Below are 26992 nucleotides of genomic sequence, written 5' to 3' on the forward strand. Positions count from 1 at the left end.
GTGAGGGTGTTTGGCTCCTTTATTGAAGATGAGATGGCTGAGTGTGTCTGGCATTGTTTCTGCATCTTCTAATCTGTTCCACTTGTCCTCAGGTCTGTTTCTTTGCCAGTACCATGCTGTTTTTGTCACAGCAGCTTTGAAGTATAGTTGCAGGTTGGGGCTTGTGATACCCCCTGCCATGTCTCTGTTACCTAGAATTGCTTTTGCTATTCTGGGCCTCTTCTTGTTCCAAATGAATTTTTGGATTGTTTTCTTAAGGTCCATGAAGTATGCTGCTGGGATCTCAATTGGAATTGCATTGAATCTTTATAGCAGTTTTGGAAATATGGCCATTTTCACTACATTAATCCTTCCTACCCAGGCGCAGGAGATGTCTGTCCATTTTCTCATATCATCTTCAATCTCTCCTTTCAGAGGTACAGTTGTCAGAGAAGAGGTCTTTGATTTTTTTGTTATGTTGATTCCCAGGTATTTTAGATTTTTGGATGCTATTGTGAAAGGAATTATTTGCCCTATTTCTCTCTTAGTAAGTGTGTTTTTCATGTAGAAGAAAGCTATTGATTTTTGGTGTTGACCTTGTAACCAGTTACTTGACTGAATTTGGTTATTAAGTCTAGAAGACTTTTGGTGGAATTCTTGGTGTCTTCTATATAGAGTATCATGTCATCTGCAAATAATGACAATTTGTCTTCTACATTTCCTATCTTTATTCCTTTTATTTCTTTCTCTTGTCTAACTGCAGTGGCTAATGTTTCCAGAACTATATTGAACAAGAGTTGTGATAGTAGATATCCTTGTCTTTTTCCCGATTTTAGTGTGAACGATTTCAGATTTTGACCATTTAGTATGATAGTGGCTGTTGGTTTTTCATAGATGGCTTTTATCAGTTTGAGGTAGAGATCATCTATTCCAATTTTTTATAGGGTTTTTATCATAAATGTATGTTGGATTTTGTCAAATGGTTTTTCTGCCTCTAGGGAGATAATCATATGGATTTTTTCCTTGGCTCTATTGATATAGTGTATTACATTGATTGATTTGCATATGTTGAACCATCCCTGCATCCCTGGGATGAATCCCAATTGTTCAGGCTGTATGATCTTAATGATCTTCTGCATTCTATTTGACAGTATCTTCTTAAGGATTTTTGCATCTATGTTCATTAGTGAGATTGGCCTATAGTTCTCTTTTTCAGTTGGGTCTTTCTCTGCTTTGGGGATCAAGGTGATGCTTCCTTCCAGGAATGAATTTGGGAGTATTGCTTTCCTTTCAATTTCACTGAAGAGTTTAAACAGTAGTGGTAGTAGTTCCTCTGTAAATGTCTTGTAGAATTCAGCAGTGAAGCCATCAGGGCCTGGGCTTTTCTTAGTTGATAAGTTTTTAATTAAGTTCTCAATTTAATTGGTTGATATTGTGTTGTTTAGAAGTTTTAGGTCTTCTTCCTTCAACTTTGGTAATTCATATATATCTAAGAATCTGTCAATTTCTTCTGTGTTTTCCATCTTATTGGCATATAGGTTCTGGAAGTAGGTATTGATGATCCTCTGGATTTCTGCTGGGTCTGTTGTAATTTCACCCTTTTCATTCCTAATTGCATGGATTTGGGCCTTTTCTTTCCTTTTTCTGATAAGGTTGGCTATTTGTCAATTTTGTTTATTCTTTTGAAGAACCAACTCTTGACTTCATTGTTTTTTTATCATTCTCTTAGTCTCCATTGCATTGATTTCTCCTCTGATCTTTATAATTTCCTCCTTTGTATAAGTTTTCAGGTTGTCTTGTTCTTCTTTTTCTAGAAGCTTGAGGTTTGCATCAGATTGTTTAATTGGGCTTGTTCTATTTTCCTAATATGTTTTTTTCACTACTTGAATTTCCCTCATAAGACTGCTTTCATTTTGTCCCATAGGTTCTGCTATGTTGTATTGTCATTGTCATTTAATTGAAGGAACTGTCTAATTTCTTCTTGAATTTCCTCTGTTACCCATTAGTTATTCAGAAGTGTGTTGTTCAATTTCCCCTTGTTGATGAAATTTTTCCAGTTTATTTTGCTATGGATCTCCAATTTCCTCACACTATGGTCTGATAATATACAGGGGATAACTTCAATTCCTTTGCATTTACTCATACATGTTCTATGTGTGAGCATGTGGTCTATTTTGGAGAATGACCCATGTGCAGCTGAGAAGAATATGTCTTCTCATTTTGTTGGGTGGAAGACTCTGTAAACATCTGTTAAGTTCATTTGTTCAAGAGTCTGATTGAGTTCTAGTATTTCATTAGTTTTTTTGTGTGTGTAGTTGATCTATTTGTGACAGTGGGATATTGAGGTCCCCCACTATAATTGTATCAGTGCATATATGCCTTTTCATAGTATTTGTATTATATAGTTGGGGAAACTAGTGTTTAGTGCATAGATGTTTATGATTGTCATCTCTTCCTGTTGGATTGTTCTCTTTCCAAGGATGTAGTGTCTTTCTTAATCATTGTTGGTTTGAAATCTACTTGATCTGCAAAGAGAATAGCTACTCCTGCTTTTTTTTGTGTTCCTGTCACATTGAGTATTGTTTTCCACCCTTTAACTTTCAGCCTATGAGTTTCATTTTGAATTGTGTTTCTTGTATGCAGCATATTGTTGGATTTTGCTTCTTGACCCATCCTACCAGCCTATTTCTTTTGATTGGTGAATTGAGACCATTAACGTTGATGGTTATAACTGAAATGTATTGATTTCTCATTGCCATGACTTTTTCTTTTTGTTGGGTTCTCCCCCTTTATATTTAATTTCTTGTCATGCCAGATGGGTTCATTCCACTTTGCTTCCTGTGGTTGTGATCTTCAATGTCTTTTCCTAGGATATTGTCTAAAATTTTTTGCGGTGCTGGTGTGATATTCACAAATTTGCTAAGGTACTCTTTATTGTGAAAGTATCTTATTTATCCATCAATTTTGAAAGATAGTTTTGCAGGGTACATCAATCTGGGTTGGAGGCTGTTTTCCTTTTTGACCTGAAATACATCACTCCAAGCTCTTCTTGCCTTTATGGTCTGTGTTGAGAAGTCTGCTGTGATTCTGATGGGCTTTACTTTGTATGTGATTTGTTTCTTTTCTCTAACTGCTTGTAGAACATTGTTCTTCTGTTGAGTTTCTGGAATCCTAATAATTATATGCCTATATGTAGTTTTTTCTGATCAAGGCTATTTGGATTCCTATATGCTTCACTTATCTGTATGTCAAGTTCTTTTGACCTGCTTGGGAAGCTTTCTGCCATTACTTCTGTGAAGTTTTTTTTAATGTCATCTGTACTCTCTCCTGTTTCTTCATTGACTCCAATCAGTCTTATGTTATTCTTCTTTTCATCATCTAGCACCTGCTGGATTGATTTCTCCTGTTCTCTTATAATTTTGAAGCAATTTTTCTTTTCCTGGTCATTAATTGCAATCTTATCTTCTATATCTGAAATTCTGTCCTCACACTGGCTCATTCTGCTGTGTAGACTTTCAATAGAGTTTTTCATCCCCTGTAAATCTATTTGCATCTGTTTTGTGGATTCCATTTGTTTCCTATGTTGGTATTCCATCACCTTCCTCAACTTCTCTCTAGATTTATTAATCATGTCTTGAACTAGGAGCACAATTTCTCCTGTTATGTGAGAAATTATTTCTGATTTCAGTTTTTGTAGATCCCCTTTTTTGCTAGTTCAGTGGATCCAGGTTGTTGAGTATCAGAGTGTTCCATCTCATTTCCCTTTGGGGTTGCTGTAGGTGATCTGGAAATCTGGTTTTGACACTAATTTACATGTTTTCTCATTTCAACTGGGGGCGGGGGTGGTACTGTTGTCATCCACATGGATCACCTCCTCTGAGCTGGGAGAGGTGGGACAGGGGCTGGGAGCAGTGGTACGGATGGTGGCCTGGAAGCCCCTTCCTATGGAACAGCAGCAATGGGACTGTGGCTCAGAAGCTCCTACCTCTGGGCCAGGAATATTTATGTCTTCTTTTTAATTGGGTTGTCTATTAATGAGTTCTAAGTATTCTTTATATATTCTGGTCTTAGGTTATAGGCATTGTAAATATGGTCTGTTTTAGGACTACTTTTCATTTTAATGATGTCATTTATATTTCTTAATTTTGATGGAATCTCATTATCAGTTTTTTCTTTTATACATCATATCTTTTGTATCCTAGTTAGTTCTTGCCTACCCTGAATTCATAAACATTTTCCCTTATAATTTCTTCTTAAAGTTTCATACATTTAGGCTTTCTTATTTAGGTTCATAGATCCTGTCAAATTATTTTCATGTATGGAAATAAAGGGTTGAGGTTAATTTGTTTTATACGGATACCAGGCGTTCTAGTGCTGTTTGCTGAAAACACTATCTCTCCCTTGGCTCTTGAATTGAGTTTATATTCTATAAAATGCTAATGTTAAATAATCTTTCAAAACTAAGTCGACCATATTTGTGTGGTTGTATTTCTAGATTCTCTGTTTTATTTATTCAAATGATCTATACATCTTTCCTTACACTAACACTGCCTTGATTACTGTAGCTTTAGAAGAAGTCTTAAAATTAGGTACTAAACATCTTTCAATACTGTTTTTGTTTTTTGTTTTTTTTAACTTTTCTACATCCTTTGTACTCCTACATAACTTTTATATTTCAATATCAAATTCTTCATTTATAACTAGTTTTGTTATAGGGATGGCAGTGTTGGTTCAGCATTGGAAGATTCACCCCCAAAAGTCATCATTCTAACAGAGGAAAGGAAAAAGCCATATGATCCTGTCACTAGTTGGAGAAAAAGTATTGGACTAAATTCTACAGCTGTTCATGGTAAAAGCTATCAGGAGACTAGAAGTAGAACAGAAACTTCTCAGCAGATTAAAGACATGTACTCCATACTTCCAGCGAGAATGCCTTATATGAATGGAGAAGATACAATGCTTTCTCCTTAAGGTGGGGAACAAGGGCAGATATGCTTACTCTTTATCTGTCCATTAAACTTTGAAACCTAGACCCTACCAAAATAGTCTGGCAATAAAATGACACAACTAGGATAGGATTGGCATGGCAGAAGCAAAATCTTTATATGTAGATGAAATGATCATCTACAGAGAAAATACTAAGAAATCTCTAGGAGCCCCTAGAAATTATACTTGAATTTAGAGAGATTAGAAAACACAAGGTATATATAAAAATTCAGGTCTCTGTATACTTGCTATTAAATGAAGAATTGGATACTGAAATTTAAAAGTTATGTATGAGTACAAAGGACCTAGAAAAGTTAAAATAAAATAAAAAACAAAAACTGTGTTGGAAGACGTTTAGTTCTTAATTTTAAGACTTCTTCTAAAGCTACAGTAATCTAGGCAGTGTTGTGTAAGGAAAGACATATAGATCATTTGAATAAAACAGAGAATCGAGAAATATAACCACACATATATGGTCCACTGAGTTTTGAAAGATTATTTAACATTAGCATTTTATAGAATATAAACTCAATTCATGAGCTGAGGAAGAGACCGTGTTTTCAGCAAACAGCACTAGAACACCTGGTATCCATATATAAAGATTTAAGCTCAACCCTTTATTTCCACATAGGAAAATAACTTGAAGGGATCTATGAACCTAAATAAGAAAGCCTAAAAGTATGAAATTTTAAGAAGAAATTATAAGGGAAAATATTTTTGAATTCAGGGTAGGCAAGAACTACCTAGGATACAAAAGACATGATGTATAAAAGAAAAAAAATTGATAAATGAGATTCCATGAAAATTTAGAACTTTAAATGACATCATTAAAATGAAAAGTAGTCCTTAAACAGACCATATTTACAATGCATATAACCTATGACTAGAATATATAAAGAACTCTTACAGCTCATTAGTAGACAACCCAATTAAAATGTAGACATAAAAAGATGATAAATAGCCAGTATAGCACAAGGAATGGTGTGCAACTCTAGAATCAGAAAAATACTAATCAGTACAATAACAAGATTGAATTATACACTCATTAGGGAGATGAAGTTCAAAGTTTTAAAAGCCTTGTCATGAATTTTTCTTTTTGTTGGATTCTCCCCCTTTTCATTTGATTTATCATGCCCAATGGATTAATTTTGCTGTGTTTCTTGGGGTTGTGATCCTCACTGTCATTTCCTAGGGTATTGTCTAAAATTTTTTGGAGTGCTGGTTTGATATTCATGAAGTTCCTGAGGTGCTCTTTATCATGAAAGTATCTTATTTCTCCATCAATTTTGAAAGATAGCTTTGCAGGGTACATCAATCTGGGTTGGAGTCTGTTTTCCTTTAGGGCTTGAAATACATCACTCCAAGCTCTTCTTGCCTTGAGGGTTTGCATTGAGAAGTCTGCTGTGATTCTGATGGGCTTTCCTTTGTATGTGATTTGTTTCTTTTCTCTCACTGCTTGTAGAATTTTGTTCTTCTGTTGAATTTCTGGAATCCTAACTATTATATGCCTATGTGTAGATTTTTTTTTGATTAAGGCTAGCTAGAGTCCTATACACCTCACTTATCTGTATGTCAAGTTCTTTTCCCCTCCTTGGAAAGTTTTCTGCCATCACTTCTGAAAACAATTTTTTTTATGTCATCTGCACTCTCTCCTCTTTCTTTATTGACTTCAATCAGTCTTATGTTACTCTTCTTTGCATTGTCTAGCAGCTGCTGAATTGATTTCTTGTGTTCCCTTACAATTTTAAAACAACTTTTCTTTTCCTCCTCACTAATTGCAATTTTATCTTCTATATGTGAAATTCCATCCTCACATTGGTTAATTCTGCTGCACAGACCTTCCATGGGGTTTTTAATCTCTTGGAAATCTGTTTGTATCTGTTTTATGGATTCCATTTGTTTCCTATGTTGGGATTCCATCATGTTCCTCAGGTCCTCTATTTTATTATCTGTGTCCTCCCTAGATTTATTAATCATGTCTTGCACCATGAGTAAAATCTTTACTGTTATCTGAGTAATTATTTCTGATTTCATTTTTCCCAGATCCTCTTTTGTTGCCTGTTCAAAGAGTCCATGTGGTTCAGTAGCAGATTGTTCCATCTCCTTTCACTTTGTGGTTCCTGTAGGTGATCTGGATGTCTGTTTTTGATTCTTGTCTAAGTGTCTTCTCATTTCCACGGGAGGTGGAGTTGCTTCTGGTGCCTGCAGGACTCACCTTCTCTGCCCTAGGAGCATGGAATGCAGCAAGGGATCCTCCTCCCACATGCTGAGACTGGCTCACCTTCTCTGCCCTAGGAGCATGGAATGGCAGTGAGGGAACCTCCTTCCGGGTGCTGGGGTGTGTCTCAGAGAATGATGTTTTCTCAGCATGCAAACATTTGGAACCTTCTTTATAGTGTATTCAGCTCTTTGTGTATGTCACAGGGCCCTAGTTATAAAGAACTTTGGGGTGACTTTTTGAGTGAAGCTATTGTGAAAGATTCAAAGGCATATTTGCATGTTTTTCAGGGTGGCTCAATGCCTGAAAGTAGCTGTATGCCAGGGGCAAGGATCCTTGTCCTCTGATTATGACAGCAGTAGGACCAACCAGTGCTGTTTGTCCCATATTACATTTCTGCATGACAGACAGGTATAACTAAACTAGTCATGACAGAAAGGTGGGCCATGGTGCCCTCATGGCCTGACCATAGGAACATGGGGAACCTAAAAGGATTCTGTCTTTTCTCTTATTTCTGTTTAGAAGTACAGACAGTATGTCTTAAAGGTGTGCAGTGCATCTTACTAGATTATGGGTAACTCAATATCTATCTCTAATATGTTACCTGTAGCTTGCATCTTAGAAAACTGGGAATAACTTAAAACAGATTTTTAAGAAGTTAATTTTTCTCTAAATGTAAGTTAAAAAGTAAAAAGTTAAGGTTTCAAGCTTGCTTTTATAATAAGAAAAAAATCAGAACAAGGACCCTATATAACAAACTGCAGCTCTCTCTTTCTGCCCCTTCTGACTCACTGATTGCAAGTTCATGGTTTTATGTATCAAGACAAAGTATTCAGAGTAGCTTGGAGTATTAAAGAAAATATTGTTATTATTCACAGAAAAAGGAAACACTAATTAATACTCCCTAGGGAAAATTTTGCCTATTCTATTTATAGTTATAAACCTAAAACTAAGAAAAAAGATTATTATAATTAAGCATGACCAATGTATCTAAAAGTGCACTCTGATTTAGTGTAATTATTTTGTGTTCAATATGTTTTCATGTCTGTCTCTCTGATAATCTTCAAAAAAATAACTGCCTAAATTCCCTTGAAGCTGCTCCAGTAAAATTTTTTTGAGTGAATATCAATTTTTAAGCCATTTATTTATTTTATTTTGCTCTTACAGACTTCTGACTGTTAGGATCCCTGACTGTTAGGACTCTTGTCTCTTCTCTCTCTCTCTCTCTCTCTCTCTCTCTCTCTCACACACACACACACACACACACACACACACACACACATACACAGACCCAGATGCAAACTGGTTATAGAGATGTTCAAATGTTACTGAATTCACTTAAAACATAGAAAATGAAACCTGCTAGGCTCAAGATTTATATAAAACTTCCAAATACGAATCTGAAAGTATGGTAATTTGAAGATTAGATATTATTTAGGTTAATACGTATGTTTCTGTGTTAACTTTGGTTTACATATATCTATCTATATGTCATTAAAATTTTTACTTGTTCAACATTGGTTTATAAATAAGTGGACATTCATGTAATTAGTCCAAAGCTTTTTGTTCACATGGTTTAACAATGAGCTAATTTAAATTGATTGTAAGGTAAAAGATATCTTTAAACTTAGTGATGTATAAGATAATATTTATCTTAATTAATTGGTTTTATAAGTGCAATGTCCTTTGTTTCCTGTGTAGAGTAATTCTACATAGTTCAAAAGGTTAACTGTGCTATGCTTTGGTACCAATTAGGAATCTAAAGCAATTGTTAAAATAAGTAAATAAATATAAATGGGATAAATATTTACATATGTTCATTTGAACATGTGAGTCATCAGATACTAGGTATAAAGTCAAATATTTTCAACTAATGTTTATAAAAAGATAACATTTTGGTCTGTGAAATGTTTTCATAAATTATAAATATATATGCATATATATTAAAGTTTAAGATTGCTTTCCTAAGTAAATTAAAATTCTAATATAATTTTATATTAAAGTGATATTTAAAAATTTCCCCTAAGTGGGGCCTCTTGAGCCTGAGGAACTATAAGACAAAATTCCTGTGGCTGAAAAGCAGCTGCTTGAACCAATTTGCTTCAGTTTTCTATACTGAGTGGTCCCTCTGATTTTCCTCAGAATCTAATTGTGTTCTACCCCATGTTATTAAGAAATTATTATTATACATAATTAATTATGTTGGCTGTAATTAAAAAGGTGGAGGATTTTCTATGTCTAAGGCATTAAGATTTTTGTAATTTATTAAAAGTTTTATCGATGATACTTATAGGCAGATGACTAAAAAAATGTTTTGTTTTTCATCAAGGTAATTTCTTCAGTTTTCCACTGTTAGCGTTTTGGTTAAAGAACTGAGTTAGAATGTGGGTATGGTGGCAGATAGCTTTGTCATGGGCTCTGCCTTTTTTATACCAAATTTTTGTGTGTTTTCTTGAATACATGTCTTCCTTTGATACACGTCCTTATGACAATTCCTAGAAACTTTCAATTATTGATTTTTAAAAACAATGGTATTAGCTGCTCCTCTTTTTCTTGGGAGCTGGTATATACAACCTATTCTGTTATTTATCCGAGAAATAGTTGTTTGAAATTTTCTTATAAAAATGTGTGCCTATATCTTAGGAAAAAATCAAGTAATTAAAAATAAGTATATCTCAATGAGAAAATTGCAATTTAAGGGCAAATAGGACACGAAAAAATAGGGGAAAATCCCAACTATAGTTAAACACCTGTATAGATTTACTTTTTCTTTTAGATAATCTGATGTGTAGAATAACACATACTACAAGAGATCTAGGTCTGAATAATTGAGAAATGGATAATGTCTCTTTAAGGCATATGAAATTATCTTTTTTGGGTTACAAAAATTCCTTCCATTCAGAAAGCGGTGAAAGTTGCAGAATTTTTAAAATGTATTCACACCGATGAATTTTACAGGGTACAATGATGACTTTCATATTATGTGATTTTATCTCAATTATTTATATAAAAAAGTGGCTAGATTTTGTTCAGAAAACCTTACTTATCAGTCACTGGTTTATACCACAATTATAACATATTTGAAGCAGTAAATGCTAATTTTTTCATTTACATTTGAATCATGTTACATTTAAAGCATGTTAGGTAATTTATGTGAAGAATAACATCACTGTGAAAATATTTTTATGCAATTTTTACTGGTACTAGTGAATCAAAGTTGAATTTCGTCATATATTGCAATTACTTTTAGCTCTTTTCCATGTTAATGCATTTATTCTTTCAACTTCATGATGTAGGTAATATTATTCTTTCAACTCTATTTCATTGGAGAGGAAGCCAAGTCTTACTCTAAGTAATTTACCCAGCCCCACACTGTTCTGTGTAGGTTCATAGGGATGTACATCCAGACTACATATCCAGAGTACAAACTCTTACCCACAATACTATGCTGGTGGTTATTTTCTTTTTATTAAGGTCATTTTCAAAATTACCCATTTCATATTTATGTAGCTATTTTTAGTTACAAAACTAAAATGATTAGTTAAAAATATGTATCTTATTTCACTTACCTATCACTGTATGACAAACTGCTCCCAAATGCAGAATTTTAGAACAGCAGCAATGAGTTTATTATATCTCTTACATTGACTGGATCAGTAGGCAGTTTTTAACAGAATTTCTCAAGTCGTTATTATTATACAGTAGCTCAGGTTATTATTATATAAAGATCATTCACTTTCATACTGTGGTTAGCTACAAAAGACAAATGCTGGAGGCTTTGAATAATAGAGACTTCTTAGACACTGCTTCTTATGTCTCTACCAGATGTCCTTTCACAGGGACTTTGGGTATGGCTGAGATTCCAAATGGAGCACTGTGAGGAATAGAGGGTGTGAAACAAAGACAGAGAATGTGTATTTCCTTTGCTGAGTTTTGCTGACTAAGCCATGTAATTTCTATTGCAATCTTTTTGCTGAGACAAAGCAATGTTTGCCAAAGTTGAAGGGAAGGGAACATGATTTATTGGGAAGATTATCAAATATTTGTTTTCATGTTCAAAATTAACACCAATATAAGCTTTGAAAAAAGGCATCTATGGTCATTAATCTATTGCAAAATTCATTAAATGTTGACATTAAAACAATAAAATAGGAAAAATTGTGACAATTTACAGTTTATATCTATTTAAATTAAATATATTGTAGGACTCTTATTTATAGATAGTTTAAATATTCAATAGATATTCTAAACACAGTCACAAATGAATCAGACAGATACGTCAGATCCAGATCCATTCATGTAAATAGCACTAATAAAATAATGTATTATCACATTTTAATAATTGTTTTGGGAAATCAATATGTTTGTTTCACTAATTTTCAAACCATTTAATTTATGAAAATATTATTTTGACCAGGTACACTCATGCCATATATCTGGATGTTCCCCAAAGCCTCATGCATTTATAGGGGGAGATTCTGATAGTGACTAGATCATGGGGGTGGGACACTGGATCCTAGGTGTGTGACACTGGATGAGTCCACTGATATTGATTGGTTTAACATATTCAGGTGAATCTGAATGATTGACTTACTGAAGAGAAAAGGCCCACTGTGGGTGTGAGTGGTACTAACCAAAAGGTTTGTACCCTGGACAGAATAAACAGGGGAAACAGAAGGAAGGGTGCTACTTCCTGTCTGCGACACCTCAAACTGTTTCTCCTCTGTGATGCCTGTCTGTCATACCACCCTGCCTTGGAGTCAGATGACTATGGACTGAAACCTCTACAAACTGTGGGCTAAAATAAGTCTTTCCTTCAGTAACTTGTGGGTGTTGTGTATTTTTTCTCAGCAATGCGAAAGTAACTAAGACATTCAGTGATGTATGTATTTAATCCTACTTACTTGAGAGGCTGAGGTAAGATGATCATGAGTTTGAGGCCAGCTTGAGCAATACAGTGAGTTCCTATCATAAAAAAAATACAGCAGAGGAGCAAAGAACTAAATATTAAGATTATTTTGCTAGGAATTCTGTATGCTTTTCCAGACTCTTTCCTCTGTATTTGTATGAATTTACATATGTCCTATTTTGTTCCAGAGAATTTAAAAAATTTTTCTGAAACTTTCTTCTTTATTTCATAGTATGACAAGAACATTGAGGGCTTAGGATATACCTTAGTGGCACAGGGCCTGCCTGGAGAGCACAAAGTTCTGAGTTCAATCCCTAGTACAAAAAAAAAAAAAAAAAGAATGTGGGATGATATTGCATATACTCTACTCATTCTCTGTAATTGTTGTATACCATATAACTTTTTTTTTTTTTGACAAGTTTTCACTATGTTGCCCAGGTTGGTCTTGAATTCTTGGACTCAAGCTGTCCTCCCACTTTATCTACCCAAGAGGCTGGAGTGATCACACCATCATGCCTAGCTAACTATATAACTTCAGTTGAAGATATATCCATTGACTGGTAACCATTTAAATTCTACAGGGAACATCTTGTGCCTAAATAGGTGTTTGTCCAGGTATTTCTGTGTCACAGCTTCCTAAATGTAGAATAGCAGGGTCAAAAATTGTTTCAGTTCTATGTGGCAGAATTATTCTACATTATTCTCCCACAGAAATAGTTTCTTCAAATTTTCATAGGTTACAAATTTTCTCTGGGAATGTAATGTATTAACTTAATTTCTGTTTTTTAAAGCATTGGTGACTTATGTAAACTCTCATGGTTATAGGCCAGTTTCAGTTCTGTGAATCACCTGTTCAGTTCTTGTATTCAGATGTATGCATATTAACTGTAATTTTGGTTGATGATTTGTTGTATATCTTACTATGTAATAGATACTGATCCTTTGTTCTTACAGGAGTTGGATAATCTATTTGGTAAAGATTAATTCAAGCTTCTGTGCATGCTTTTAAACTGTCAACTATAATATATTTTATTGGTTCTATTTTCCTTGTAAATGTGATGAGTTGCATAAAAATTCTGCTGAGAACTCTTAAAAATCACTCCAATTTACTAACATAATTTTGAATTTATTTTTACAATAAATCAATGTATTGGGCTGCAGAATATTTGTTGTGAGACTTAGTTGATGGTTTTTTAACCAATAAAATTAATTTTCCAGTTTAACCAATTTTATCATAAATTTTATTTGTGATATGTATCTTAAAGAAAGGTCATTGGAAACTTTGTGGTTTAATTCCTATATAATTCATTTAAATTTTAAATTTTTGCATTGGTTCTGATTATGGTCTGTAATATTATTTCTAGGCTTAAAGGAATGATGATGACGAAATTTTTTACTCCAGGCATTCTGCACCTAAATAAAGCTACAGCAGGCTAAAAAGGTGCAAAACCATATTGATACTCTGCATAGACTTTTAATGTTATGTGTCCATGAACACCTTGTGAATCACAGCTAAGCTAAGTATTTGGTACAATTTGTAAATTTCAGTAATATTTTTCAATACACACCTACAGAGATTTATTATTTTTACATTCCACTATCTTTGACCTGAAATATTTCTAACTCATAAACAAATGTTAAACCTCTGGGAAATGAAATTTAACTTGAAAAAGTAATTTGTGAAAATTTGTCACAGGAGGAAGGAATCTGGCATCCTAATCTCTTCTTGTTGGAATAAACTGGAGGAGGCCCATTTATTGGGGCTGCAAACTTCAGGCACAGATACAACTACCCCCTTTTTTTCTTCTTTCCAGTTTTTGTAAATTTTTGGCAATAATATAGACAACATTTAGTGAGAATGAACATCACAGTGGCCACACAGGCCAGCAGGAGCCCAGTCACATCCAAAGAGTGGTACTGGAACAAGGACAGGTCATGGGCTGCAACCTGAAGGTGCTTGGCACCTTTGTGGTGCATGACAAACTAGATCCAGAAGACTGCCCAATCCAGAGGCTTCACTGGGTGGTCATGGTGAATTCTTGATAACCTCATGGTGTTCTCTTTGTAGCTACAGGGGAAACAGGAAGACCAACATTACTTTACTTAATTTGCATAAGTCTATGAAAGGTTCGTAGAAACTTTTGTAAAAGTGAGTCAAAATAAGTGCCATGAAATAGAAGTAAAAGTACAATGCTTTGAAGTAGGTCATCTAGAAAGTTTGGCTTTTATGTTGGAATTTTCTTATAGACTATATTTTATTTTCATGTGATTAGTGAGATAGTTAAAAAGCTCTTTGAAATGATCATCTTGAAGTTTTTGATGAGGAATTGTGTCATAGTAGGTGAAATTTCTGCTAATTAGTCTTTTTCCATTCTTCTACCCTCTGCTAATTTCCACCTAGTAGAGTTGTTTTTTTTTCAAATTCACATCAGATTAGGATAGTACACTGCTCAAAATTTCTGCCTTCTGATCATATTTAGAATAACATGTAGACCCCTTCTTTGGATCACCTGGCCACAAAGAGTCACAAACAGAGATTTTCTTCCATGTAGATTCTCTTCCTCTACCTTTACTTACCACTTAGTAGAATTTTAAAACACATTATATTCTAATAGAACTTTAAATATGAATTTTTTAATAAAATGCAACAATCATTAATGAATAGCTGGTTACTATATAATTGGGATGATAATTCTTTTGAAGTAAATATATCAATATGCCTACAATCAAATCACGATTTTGGATGTCACACTTTCCTAGAAGCACTACACCTTTATGTACTGGATTAACATCAGTCCCTTTCCCAAAATGATTGTTCTGAAGACTAACACCGTGTGTTTTTTTCTTGTGTATATATGTAAATAATATAGCATTTAATCCTTTGTGTCTGTCTATGTATGATGGTTACTTAATTCCATTGTGTGTAATTGCCACAAATTACCTCTTCATTTTACAATTTTTGAAATTTTGGATTGTCTATAGTTGTTCACTATTTATATAATGCCATTTTACACATTCTTATGTGTATATTGGTTTATTGATTTACATATTTCTGTGTTTTATATGCTTAGGAATAAAATTTCTGTGATAAAAATGCATGTGGAGTTATAATTTCCCCATTCAATTTTAAGGATTTAGAAATGTATTGATAAATTCTCAAAAGTTTGAGATTTTTAAAAAGTATTTTTATAATATTTTTGTACCCTAATTTCAGTACATCTGAACAATATACTTTTTATGATTTGCACCTTTTCAAATGTATTTATTAATTTTATGGCAGAGATATTTGTTTTACTTAGTTTCCCTTTGTTCATTAGGTTTTTCAAATTTGATATATTCTTATGTGTTTTTTATCATATTTTTATGTTTATTGATAAAAGTACTTAAGAGTTCCCTACTCTGAACATAGTTGCATATTTATATTTTTCTTTTTGTTAATTTGGAGTTGTTTTGAGGCTTAATTAGCAGGCACATAAAAGTAAGAAATTATATTATATTGAATGACTTAATTATTATTAAGATATATTCATTTTTATATTTGCTTATTATTTTGGCCTGTTCCATCTGATGTTGATAAAGCTACAGTAGCTTACATTATAAAGACTTAAAATAACTATGCTAGGTCTTTTACTTATACCTACTTGTATAATTAAACTAAACATATTTTATAAACAGAATATATAGTAAATTTTTTAAAAATCTAGGCTATCAGTCTTTGTCTTTTAATGATATAGTCTATGATTAATGTAAGTATTGAAATATATTTAAACATCTCATCTTATTCTACATTTCCTCTTCTGTTTTTCCAACCAGAATTATCTTCATACTTTATTCTCCATTGACTACTTTTAAAATACTTTTAACATTCAATTTTGTTACTATTTTCTTTTTAATAATGAGTTGTTACAATTCCTGTAATAATATCCTCTTTGCATAATAACATTATTGATAATTGTACAGAATGCTGACTTAGTATTACAAATGCTGAGTACTGCAAATTTTACAATATTACTTCTGTTGCAATGTTGGGAATTTTGATTATTAAAGATACAATTCATTAGCATTAAAAACTTTTATGCTGTAAAATGCACTATTAAAAATAAGATGAATCCCTGCATTTAGAATGGAAGAAAATATCTGCATAGCATATATTTCAAGATGGGCTTAGATCCATATTACACAGAGAATTCTTACAAGGCAATAATAAGTAGACAACCTAATTAAGAAAAATGGTAGGGATTGAAATAGTCATCTCACCAAAGAATAAATATGAATAACCAGTAGCCATATGGAAACTATTTATTACTTCTATATATAAGTGAAATGAAAATTGAGATCAAAAGAAAAATGCACGTTTTGCCTCCTTGAATCCAAAAACTGAGATGATAATAAATTTTAGTAATGTGGAAAAAATGGAACCCTCCTAGATAGCTCCTTCAGAAATTTGTTTGGAAAACAGATAGACTACTCATTAACATGAAATTCTCATGTGAGGCAGTGATTCTACTTCTTAAAACTATACAAAAGAAGTAAAACATGTATTCAAATAAAAACACACACTGCTGTTTTCATCATAATCAAAGTTGGAAACAAAAAACATTCTGTCAAGGCTGAGCCTTCCCAGGGATGGCACCTGTAGAGGGGTTCACAAATTGATCCATCCTAAGTGAATGAATTAATTTCCCAATAAAGGACAGGATGCTGAGGCATTTATCAGAGTAAGGGAAGCATCAGAGCAGTGTAGAGCCAGGGCTCTAAAGCTCAAGAGCTGCTTGTCTTTATTCCCTCAGCAAAACAGCTACTAAAAAGCTACAGTGTTCTTTAGTTTACAGCAGTTATATAGTCTGTTATCAGCTTACTGGGACATGATGAGAAAAATCACCCACCTGACCTTGCAGGGCCATTTGGTGCATACCTGGTTGAATATGTTAGGTCATTCTCATATGACTGTAGCTCCTTATGTGCATGCCCCTGATAATGGAGTCCTGTCCTTAAATGTCCACAAGTGTCCCTACATTTCTAGGCTTTGAGTCTAATCAGAACTTGTATTCCACAAGTTTATGATGTAATATGTGGATAAATAAAATGAGATATATCATGCTAAATTATATTATTCAGCAATAGACAGAAATGAAGTGTTGATACATGTTAAAATGTAGATAAAACTGAAAAGTCTCATGAGAAGCACAATAGCACACTTCCAGCACATTGAATATTGTGTAATCTTACTACATGATATGTCCAGAATATTCATGTACTTTTCAGCTTTCTTTTCACCAGCAAATTAAGGGAGGACAGGTTTAATTTGGCACAAAGTATATACAATTTAAGAAAGAGATGATTAGTTCCAGAAAATTCTGGTATTGAAATGAAAAATTTATCATATTTCTTCAACTTTATTATCCTTTTCACCCACGGATTCTGCCATATAAATAAAAATATATTCATTACATTTAAGTACATTGTAAATATTTTTCAATATGTTTTTAAATTATTTTACCAGTCACTGATCAAGAGGTAGATCTATGATGTCAATTTTAAGTTTAAAATCAATGATTGGTCAGAGGCAGATAAACCAGGAGCACAGCCCAGTGGGTATGTGGCCTGACCTGTAGTTTAACAAAGGAAGCAGGAGCAGCTGCCAGGGCCTAGAATCTCCCAGTCCCTTCACTGCCCAGGCTGGCTATGGAGAAGCAGAGGGTCTGATCCTCAGCCCAGCCCTGCCATGAAGGAGTGGAAGTGAGGCATGGGAAAGGAGCACTGTCATCATAATGGAGAATGCTGCAGCCATGAAGGAGAGGAAATGAGGAGAGAATCCTTCCCACAACCCTTCCAGGTGGACTGGGCCTGCATTCATGACTGGTGGAGCCTTGGCCCCAGCCATGGTTCCCCTGAACTAAGCAGTGGGGAGCATGGCACTCCTCAGGAAGAGGGCACACCAAGCCAAGCCAAACACCAAGTGCTGTGTTACTTCTGACCCCTCAAGGAGTGGGAGGGAACCACAGAGACAGACAGGTGTGTGCCAAGTTCTAGGGAGATGACAGGGTCGTGATTTGGTATTTCAGTGTAGCATATCTCAAGAACAAGTACACGATGACTGTACAAAAAAGATTTTGAAACATGTACTTGAAGGATACAATGGAACAATATTTGCATATGAACAAACATCCTCTGGGAAGACACATGATGGAGGGTCAACTTTGTGATCCAGAAGGCATGAGAATTATCCCAAGAATTGCTCAAGGTATTTTTAATTATATTTACAACATGGATGAAAATTTGGAATTTCATATTAAGGCTTCGTATTTTCAAATCTAGTTGGTTAAGGGACCTATTAGAGGTTTCAAAGACCAACCTTTTAGTTCATGAAGACAAAAACTGAGTTCCCTATATACAGGGGTGCATGGAATGTTTTGTGTGTAGTCCAGATAAAATTATGGATACCATAGATGAAGGAAAATGTAACAGACATGTAGAAGTTACAAATATGAATGAATATAGCTTGAGGAGTCACAGTATTTTGTATATTAATGTAAAACAAGGAAACATGCAAACAGAACAAAAGGTGAGTGGAAAACTATATCTGGTTGATTTAGTTGGTAGGGACAAGCTTAGTAAAATTGGAGCTAAACTGCTGTTCTGCATGCAGCTAATAACATCACTAAATCATTTCCTGCTCTTGGAAATGTCATTTCTGCTTTGGCTGGTGGTAGTATGTAGGTTCCATATTGAGATAGTAAAATGACAAGAATTCTTCAAGACTCACTATTGTAATTTGGTGCATTCCATCATCATATAATGAATTTGGAACAAAATCTACCCTTCTAGTGTGTCAAAGAGCCAAAACAATAAGAATACAGTCTATGTCAGTGTAGAGTTAACTGCAGAACAGAGAAAAAGAAAAATGAGAAAGAGAGAAAAAAATAAGACCCTGTGGAACACCATTCAGTGGCTTGAAAATGAACTCAATGGGTGGTGTAATGGGGAGACAGTGCCTGTTGATGAACATTTTGGCAAAGAGAAAGCCAATTTTGGAAGCTTTCATAGTGGATAAGGATATTAATATTACCAATGATAAACCAGCAGCCACTATTGGAGTTACTGGGAGTTTTATAGGTGTTGAAATAAAGTTTGAAGAAGAAATTGCTAAATTGTACAAACAACTTGAAATGAAGATAAAGAAATTAATCAGCAGAGCCACTTATTAGAGAAACTGAAGACTCAGTGTTGGATCAGGAAGAGCTCCTGGTATCTACTGAAGAGATTAAGACAATATGCAAGTTGAGCTGAACTACCTTCAAGAAGAAAATAATGCTTCCAAAAAAGAAGTAAAAGAACTTTTACATGCCTGAGAGGAACTTGCTCTCAATTATGGTCAGAAGTCATAGAAAGTTGAAGATAAAACTAAGCCATATAAATTACTCATTGATGAATTGAGTTAGAAATCAGGAACTTTTATGAGTATAGATGCCAAGATTTACAACTTTAAGGAAATGGCCAACCACCAGAAAAAAAAGAGTAGCTGAGATGATGGCATCTTTACTAAAAGACCCTACAGAAATAGGAATTTCTGTAGGAAACAATGATGTTCCTGAGGGAACTGGTATGATAGATGAAGAATTCATTGTACCAAGGCTGTATGTTAGCCAGATGAAGTCAGAAACCAAAACAATGTGAAGTGCTCTAAACAGAAAGCATGCAAACTAAGAGCAGCAAGAAGACAAAAGAAATGCAAAGGAGTTAGTAGCATGCCAGCTTCATATTTCTCAGCAATAAGCCAAAATCAAGTTGTTGACTATCTTCAAAATGTGGAACAAAAGAAAAGTCAGCTGGAGGAATCTGTTGATTCTCTCAGTGAAGAGCTGGTCCAGATTTGAGCATAAGAAAATGTCCATGAAATGGAAAAAGAGCACTGAAATAAGTTCCAGGCTGCCAATGAAGTTAAGCATACTATTGAAGAGCAGATTCCACGTTGCAGGCAAACTCATCAAAAACAAATCAATAGTTTGAGAGATGAAGTTGAGCCAAGAGAAGAACTTATAACTGATCCTCAAGACCGAGCAAGAACATCTAAAAGTAAAACATGAGAAGTTGAAAGCTACAGATAAGGAAGGGAGCAAGAAACTATATGAACTTACAGTTATGCAAGATAGACAGGAAAAAAGAATGACAAGACTTCAAGGGTTTGGAAGAGACAGTGGCAAAAGAACTTCAAACTTAGCAAGTTCTGTGCAAACTTTTTGTTCAGGACTTGGCTACCAGAGATAAAAAGCATTCTGAGAGCCCACGCCCCAGCAGCAATCCAGTGGACACCCCCTCACTCCTCTGTGCAGCCACCTGGTTCCACACTACAAAGATGCAGAGGACGTCAGACCACCAGACCATGGTACTGGGTCCTGCCACTCACGGCCCAGAGGTAGGGGCTTCTGAGCCACTGTCCCACTGTTCCTGGTCCAGAGGAAGGGGCTTCCTGGCCACCATCCCTCCCGCTGCTACCAGCCCAGAGGAAAGGGCTTTTGGGCCACCATACCTACCGCTGCTCCCTGGCCCCTGTCCCACCTCTCCCAGCTCAGAGGAGGTAATCTGCATGGGTGCCAACAGCATCCCCCTGCCCCCCCAGTCAAAATGAGAAAACACGTAAATAATTCGCAAAACTAGACTTCCAGATCACCTACAGCAACCCCAAAGGGAAATGAGGTGGAACACTCTGATACTCAACAACCTGGACCCACCGAAGTGGCAACAAAAGGGGATCTGGAAAAAATGAAATCAGAAATAATTTCGCAGATAACAGGAGAAATTGTGCTCCTGTGCAAGACATGATTAATAAATCTACAGAGGAGCTGAGTAACATGATGGAATCCCAACATAGGAAACAAATGGAATCCATAAAACAGATGCAAATAGATTTAAAAGACATGAAAAACTCCATTGAAAGTCTTGGCAGCAGAATGAGCCAATGTGAGGACAGAATTTCAGATATAGAAGATAAGACTGCAATTAATGACCAGGAAAAGAAAAATTGCTTCAAAATTACAAGGGAACATGAGAAATCAATCCAGCAGGTGCTAGATGATGCAAAGAAGAATAACATAAAACTGATTAGAGTCAATGAAGAAACAGGAGAGAGTGCAGATGACATAAAAAAAAACTCTTCACAGAAATAATGGCAGAAAATGTCCCAAGGAGGGGAAAAGAACTTAACATAAAGATAAGTGAGACATATAGGACTCCAAATCACCTTGAACAAAAAATCTACACATAGGCATATAATTGTTAAGATTCCAGAAACTCAACAGAAGAACAAAATTCTACAAGGAATTAGAGAAAAGAAACAAATCACATACAAAAGAAAGCCCATCAGAATCACAGAAGACTTCTCAACACAAACCATCAAGGCAAGAAGAGCTTGGAGTGACATATTCCAAGCCCTAAAAGAAAACAGCCTCCAACTCAGGTTGATGTACCCTGCAAAACTACCTTTCAAAATAGATGGAGAAATAAGATACTTTCATGACAAAGAGCACCTTAGGAACTTTGGAATACCAAACCAGCACTCCAAAGAATTTTACACAATATCTTGGGAACAGACATTGAGGCCCACATCCCCAGGAAGCAAAGCAGAATGAACCCATCTGGCATGACAAGAAATTAAATGTAAAGGGAGAGAACCCAACAAAAAGAAAAGTCATGACAATGACAGGTCAATACGTTTCAGTTATAACCACCAATGTTAATGGTCTCAATTCAACAATCAGAAGAAATAGACTGGCAGAATGGGTCAAGAAACAAAATCCAACTATATGCTGCATACAAGAAACACACTTAATTCAAAAGGAAACTCATAGACTGAAAGTTAAAGGGTGGAAAACAATACTCCATGTGACGGGGAACAAGAAAAAAAAAAACAGGAGTAGCTATTCTCTTTGCAGAAAAAGTAGATTTCAAACCAACACTGATTAAGAGAGACAAAGAAGGACACTGCATCCTTGTAAAGGGAACAATCCAAGAGGAAGAGATGACAATCATAAATATCTATGCATCAAACACTAGTGCACCCCACTATATAAAACAAATACTAACAGACATGAAAAGTCATATATGCACTAATACAATTGTAGTGGGGGACCTCAACACCCCACTGTTACAAATAGATAGATCAACTAGACAAAATTAAGTAATGAAATGCTAGAACTCAATCAAACTCTTGAACAAATGAACTTAACAGATGTTTATAGAGTCTTCCACCCCACAAAATCAGAATACACATTCTTCTCAGCTGCACATGGTTCATTCTCCAAAATAGAGCACATACTCACACATAGAACATGTTTAAGTAAGTGCAAAGGAATTGAAGTTATCCCCTCTATATTATCAGACTATACTGCAATGAAATTGAAGATCCATAGCAAAAGAAACTCGAAAAATTTCATAAACATGTGGAAAATGAACAACACACTTCTTAATAACCAATGGGTCACAGAGGAAATTAAAGAAGAAATCACACAGTTCCTTCAATTAAATGACAATCACAATACAACATATCAGAATCTATGGGACACAATGAAAGTAGTCTTACGAGGGAAATTCATAGCAGTGAATACACATATTAGGAAAACAGAATGGGCAAAATTAAACAACCTGATGCTGAACCTCAAGCTTCTAGAAAAACAAGAGCAGGATAACCACAGAGCTCATAAAAGGGAGGAAATTTTAAAGATCAGAGGAGAAATCAATGCAATGGAGACTAAAAGAAGTATACAAAAAATTCAGTGAAGCCAAGAGTGGGTTCTTCGAAAGAATCAACAAAATTGACAAAAGTTTAGCCAACCTTATTTGAAAAAGGAAATAAAAGGCTCAAATCCATGCAATTAGGAATGAAAAGGGTGAAATTGCAACACACCCAGCAGAAATCCAGAGGATCATCAATACCTACTTCCACAACCTATATGCGAATAAGATGAACAGCACAGAAGAAATGGACAGATTCCTAGATACATATAAATTATCAAAGTTGAATGAAGAAGACCTAAAAATTCTGAACAACCCAATATCAACCAATTAAATTGAAAATGTAATTAAAAACTTATCAACTAAGAAAAGCCCAGGCCCTGATGGCTTCAGTGCTGAATTCTACAAGACATTTACAGAGGAACTACTGCCACTATTGTTCAAAATCTTCAATGAAATTGAAAGGGAAGCAATCCTCCCAAATTCATTCCTGGAAGCAAGCATCACCTTGATCCCCAAAGCAGAGAAAGACCTAACCGAAAAAGAGAACTATAGGCCAATCTCACTAATGAACATGGATGCAAAATTCCTTAATAAGATACTGACAAACAGAATGCAGAAGACAATTAAGAAGATCATACACCCTGATGAAGTGGGATTCATCCAGGGATGCAGGGATGGTTCAACATACACAAATCAAACAATGTAATACACTATATCAATAGAGCCAAGGACAAAAACCATATGATATTCTCCATAGATGCAGAAAAAGCATTTGACAAAATCCAACATGCATTTATGATAAAACCCTACAAAAATTTGAATAGATGATCTTTACCTCAAACTGATAAAAGCCATCTATGAAAAACCAACAGCCAATATCATACTAAATGGTCAAAAACTGAAATCCTTCACACTAAAATCAGCAACAAGACAAGGATGTCCACTATCACCACTCTTGTTCAATATAGTTCTGGAAACATTGGCCACGGCAATTAGACAAGAGAAAGAAATAAAAAGTAGAAAGATAGGAAATGAAGAAGTCAAATTGTCATTATTTGCAAATGACATGATACTGTATATAGAAGACCCCAAGAACTCCACCAAAAGTCTTCTAGACTTAATAAAGGAATTCAGTCAAGTAGCTGGTTACAAGGTCAACACACAAAAATCAATAGCTTTCCTCTACAGTAATGGCAGACTCACTGAGAGAGAAATAGGGCAAATAATTCCTTTCACAATAGCATCCAGAAAACTGAAATACCTAGGAATCAACCTAATGAAAAAAATCAAAGACCTCTTCTCTGAAAACTATGGCACTCTGAAAGGAGAGATTGAAGATGATATCAGAAAATGGACAGACATCCTCTGCTCCTGTATAGGAAGGATCAATATAGTGAAAATGGCCATACTTCCAAAACTTCTTTATAGATTTAATGCAATTCCAATTGAGATCGCAGCAGCAGACTTCATGGACCTTGAGAAAACAATCCAAAAATTCATTTGGAACAAGAAGAGACCCAGAATAGCAAAAGCATTTCTAGGTAGCAGGGACATGGCAGGGGGTATCACAATCCCCAACCTGCAACTCTACTACAAAGCTGCTGTGAGAATAACAGCACGATACTGCCAAAGAAACAGACCTGATGACAAGTGGAACACATTAGAAGATGCAGAAACAATGCCAGAAACACTCAGCCATCTCATCTTCAATAAAGGAGCCAAACAACCTCACTGGAGGAAAGATAGTTTCTCTAATAAATGGTGCTGGAAAAATTGGGTTTCAACTTGCCAAAGATTAAAACTAGACCTATATCTCTCACCATGCACTAAACTAAAATCAAAATGGATTAAAGATCTAAATATTAAAATAGAAACTCTGAACCAGTTGGAACAGAGGTTAGGTAGAACCCTTGAAGACATCAGTGTAGGAAAAGATTTTATGAACAAAACCTCAGTTGCTCATGAACTAGCACAAACAATCAACAAGTGGGATCTCTTCTTATTCAAAAGCTTTTGCACAGGAAGAGAAACCACCAGCAGTGTGAAGAGACAACCCACAATGTGGGAAAATATCTTCACCTGCTTTTCCTCAGACAAAGTCTACTCTCTCAAATCTATAAAGAACTTAAAAAGATCAGACCTCCCAAATTTAAAGATCTAATCCAAAAATGGGCATCTGAAATGAATGGACATTTCTCACACAAAGAAGTAGAAACAGCAGATAAATATATGAAAAAGTGTTCAACATCACTGGTCATTCAAGAGATGCTAATGAAAACAACGCTGCAGTTCCACCTCACTGCAGAAAGAATGGCTGCTTTCATGAAATCAACCAATAACAAATGCTGGTGGGGCTGTGGGGAAAGAAGAACCCTACTCCACTGCTGGTGGGAGTGTAGACTGGTGCAAGCACTGTGGAAATCAGTATGGAGATACCTCAAAGAACTAGGACTAGAAGTCCCATTTGACCCCGCTATTCCACTGCTGGGGATCTTCCCCAAAGAATTAAAAGAATCATACCACAGTGATGTATGTGCGCCCATGTTCATGGCAGCACAGTTTGTGATAGGTAAAACTTGGAAACAGCCCAAATGCCCATCAAGTGGAGGCTGGATAAAGAAAATGTGTTTTTTTTTTTTTTTAAATAAAATGGAGTACTATTCAGCCACAAAAACTGAGAAATTAGAGACATTTATAGCTAAGTGGATGCACATTGAGGCGATACTCTTAAGTGAAATAAACAGGACACACAGGTATAAATACCGAATAGTTTCTCTGGTGTGAGAAACTGAAAGTGCAAATAAGGACTAAAGTGTATAATAGATAATATGAAATAGGAAGAAAAGGGGCAAAGAGGAAGGAAGTGGGAAGGATAAGGGAAAGGATAGAGGGGAATGGGATTAATATGAGAAAATGGAAAAATAGGAACAAAATCTTTGTAAATAGGGAGGAATGGAGAGGTTGAAGGGAGGGCTGGGAAAGGGTGAAAAATAAGAACCTAGAGAGATTATATAAAGTTGCAAATTTCCAATGATGAATATCATTATATTGTATACCTAAAATGTACCAATTTATAATGTACCAATGTACCAAATGAATAATCAATAATGCAAAATAGGATGAAAAGGTCCAAAGGGGTAAGGGTAGTGGGAGGGGCAGGGGAAAGGAATGAAGGGAAAGAAAAAATGATGAGAAATGGAAACAATGGAAATAATGTCTTTGTAAATAGGGAAGGGTGGAGGGGGTGAAGGGAGGGCTAGGAATGGGGAAAAAAATAAGAACCAAGATGTATTATGTAAAGGTGTAATTCCCAATGAGAAATGTAATTGTGTTGTATACCTAAAATGTACCAATAAAAGAATTTAACAACAAAATAAAAAGCATTCTGTGATTTATTCTGATGATACTGGAGGCAGTGCTGCTCAAAAGCAGATCTTTCTTGAAAATAATCTCGAACAACTCACTATGGTGCACAGTTGGTATGTGATAATGCAGATCTTCACTGTGAACTTCCTAAGTTAGAGAAGCTCCTTTGAGCTACAGCCCAGAGTGAAAGCTTTGAAGTCAACACTGAAAGAAGCCAGAGAAAATGCATCTTGTGATCACAAATGCTATCAGCAAGAAGTAAACCACATAAAGGAAGCAGTCAGGTCAAAGAACATGGCCAAAAGTGGGCATTCTGCACAGATTGTAAATCTATTCATCCTGGGAAACATCCAGAAGCATCTCCAACTCACCCAAGTGCAATTTGCCAAGGAGGGGCATTTGTCCAGTATAGCCAGCCAGTCACACTTCAAGGTGGCGGAGGCAAACAAATGTAAACGTGTATGCATATTCACAGGTATGGAAAATAATTGAAGTATGAAGAGGACATAGTATCAAACAGTCATTCAGTGACTATAACCTCTACTCTCTTGATACTATAGAATTATAACTTTTTAAAAAATGTATGACTTACACCTGGCCTGTACAGCTGTTTCCTACCCACTCTTTTTGTAAACTCTGCTGCTTCCTAACACAACTAGAGTGCAATTTTGGTGTCTTAGGAGGGAAGATGACAGTTTACAACTGTGGCCTTATTTATTACACAGTTTGTCTTTGGTGTCTTAAATTTAGTCTTCACTGTGCCAAGCTAACTGTACCTTATAGGACTGTACATTTTGTAT

The 26992-nt window shown here is 35.2% G+C and overlaps 1 protein-coding gene and 2 pseudogenes across 1 annotated transcript in view; 2 read left to right on the plus strand and 1 right to left on the minus strand.

Moving 5' to 3' along the window:
- Window positions 1–10788: 10788 nt before the first annotated feature.
- LOC101708308 (UDP-glucuronosyltransferase 2B10) overlaps window positions 10789–26992 on the minus strand; it is a 51917-nt gene continuing 35713 nt past the window's right edge. Inside the window, 1 exon segment of the mRNA XM_013073922.3 lies at window positions 10789–14164. Within this exon segment, the coding sequence (XP_012929376.1) occupies window positions 13881–14164 (284 nt within the window). The 3' untranslated portion in view covers window positions 10789–13880.
- Window positions 17839–20008, plus strand: LOC106009792 (kinesin-1 heavy chain pseudogene; annotated as a pseudogene).
- On the plus strand, window positions 20028–26647 carry LOC147825188 (kinesin-1 heavy chain pseudogene; annotated as a pseudogene).

The sequence above is a fragment of the Heterocephalus glaber genome, unplaced genomic scaffold (assembly GCF_053883595.1).
Source record: "Heterocephalus glaber isolate CG9 unplaced genomic scaffold, H.glaber_assembly_v1.0 deba00001509, whole genome shotgun sequence".
NCBI classification, from domain to species: domain Eukaryota; kingdom Metazoa; phylum Chordata; class Mammalia; order Rodentia; family Bathyergidae; genus Heterocephalus; species Heterocephalus glaber.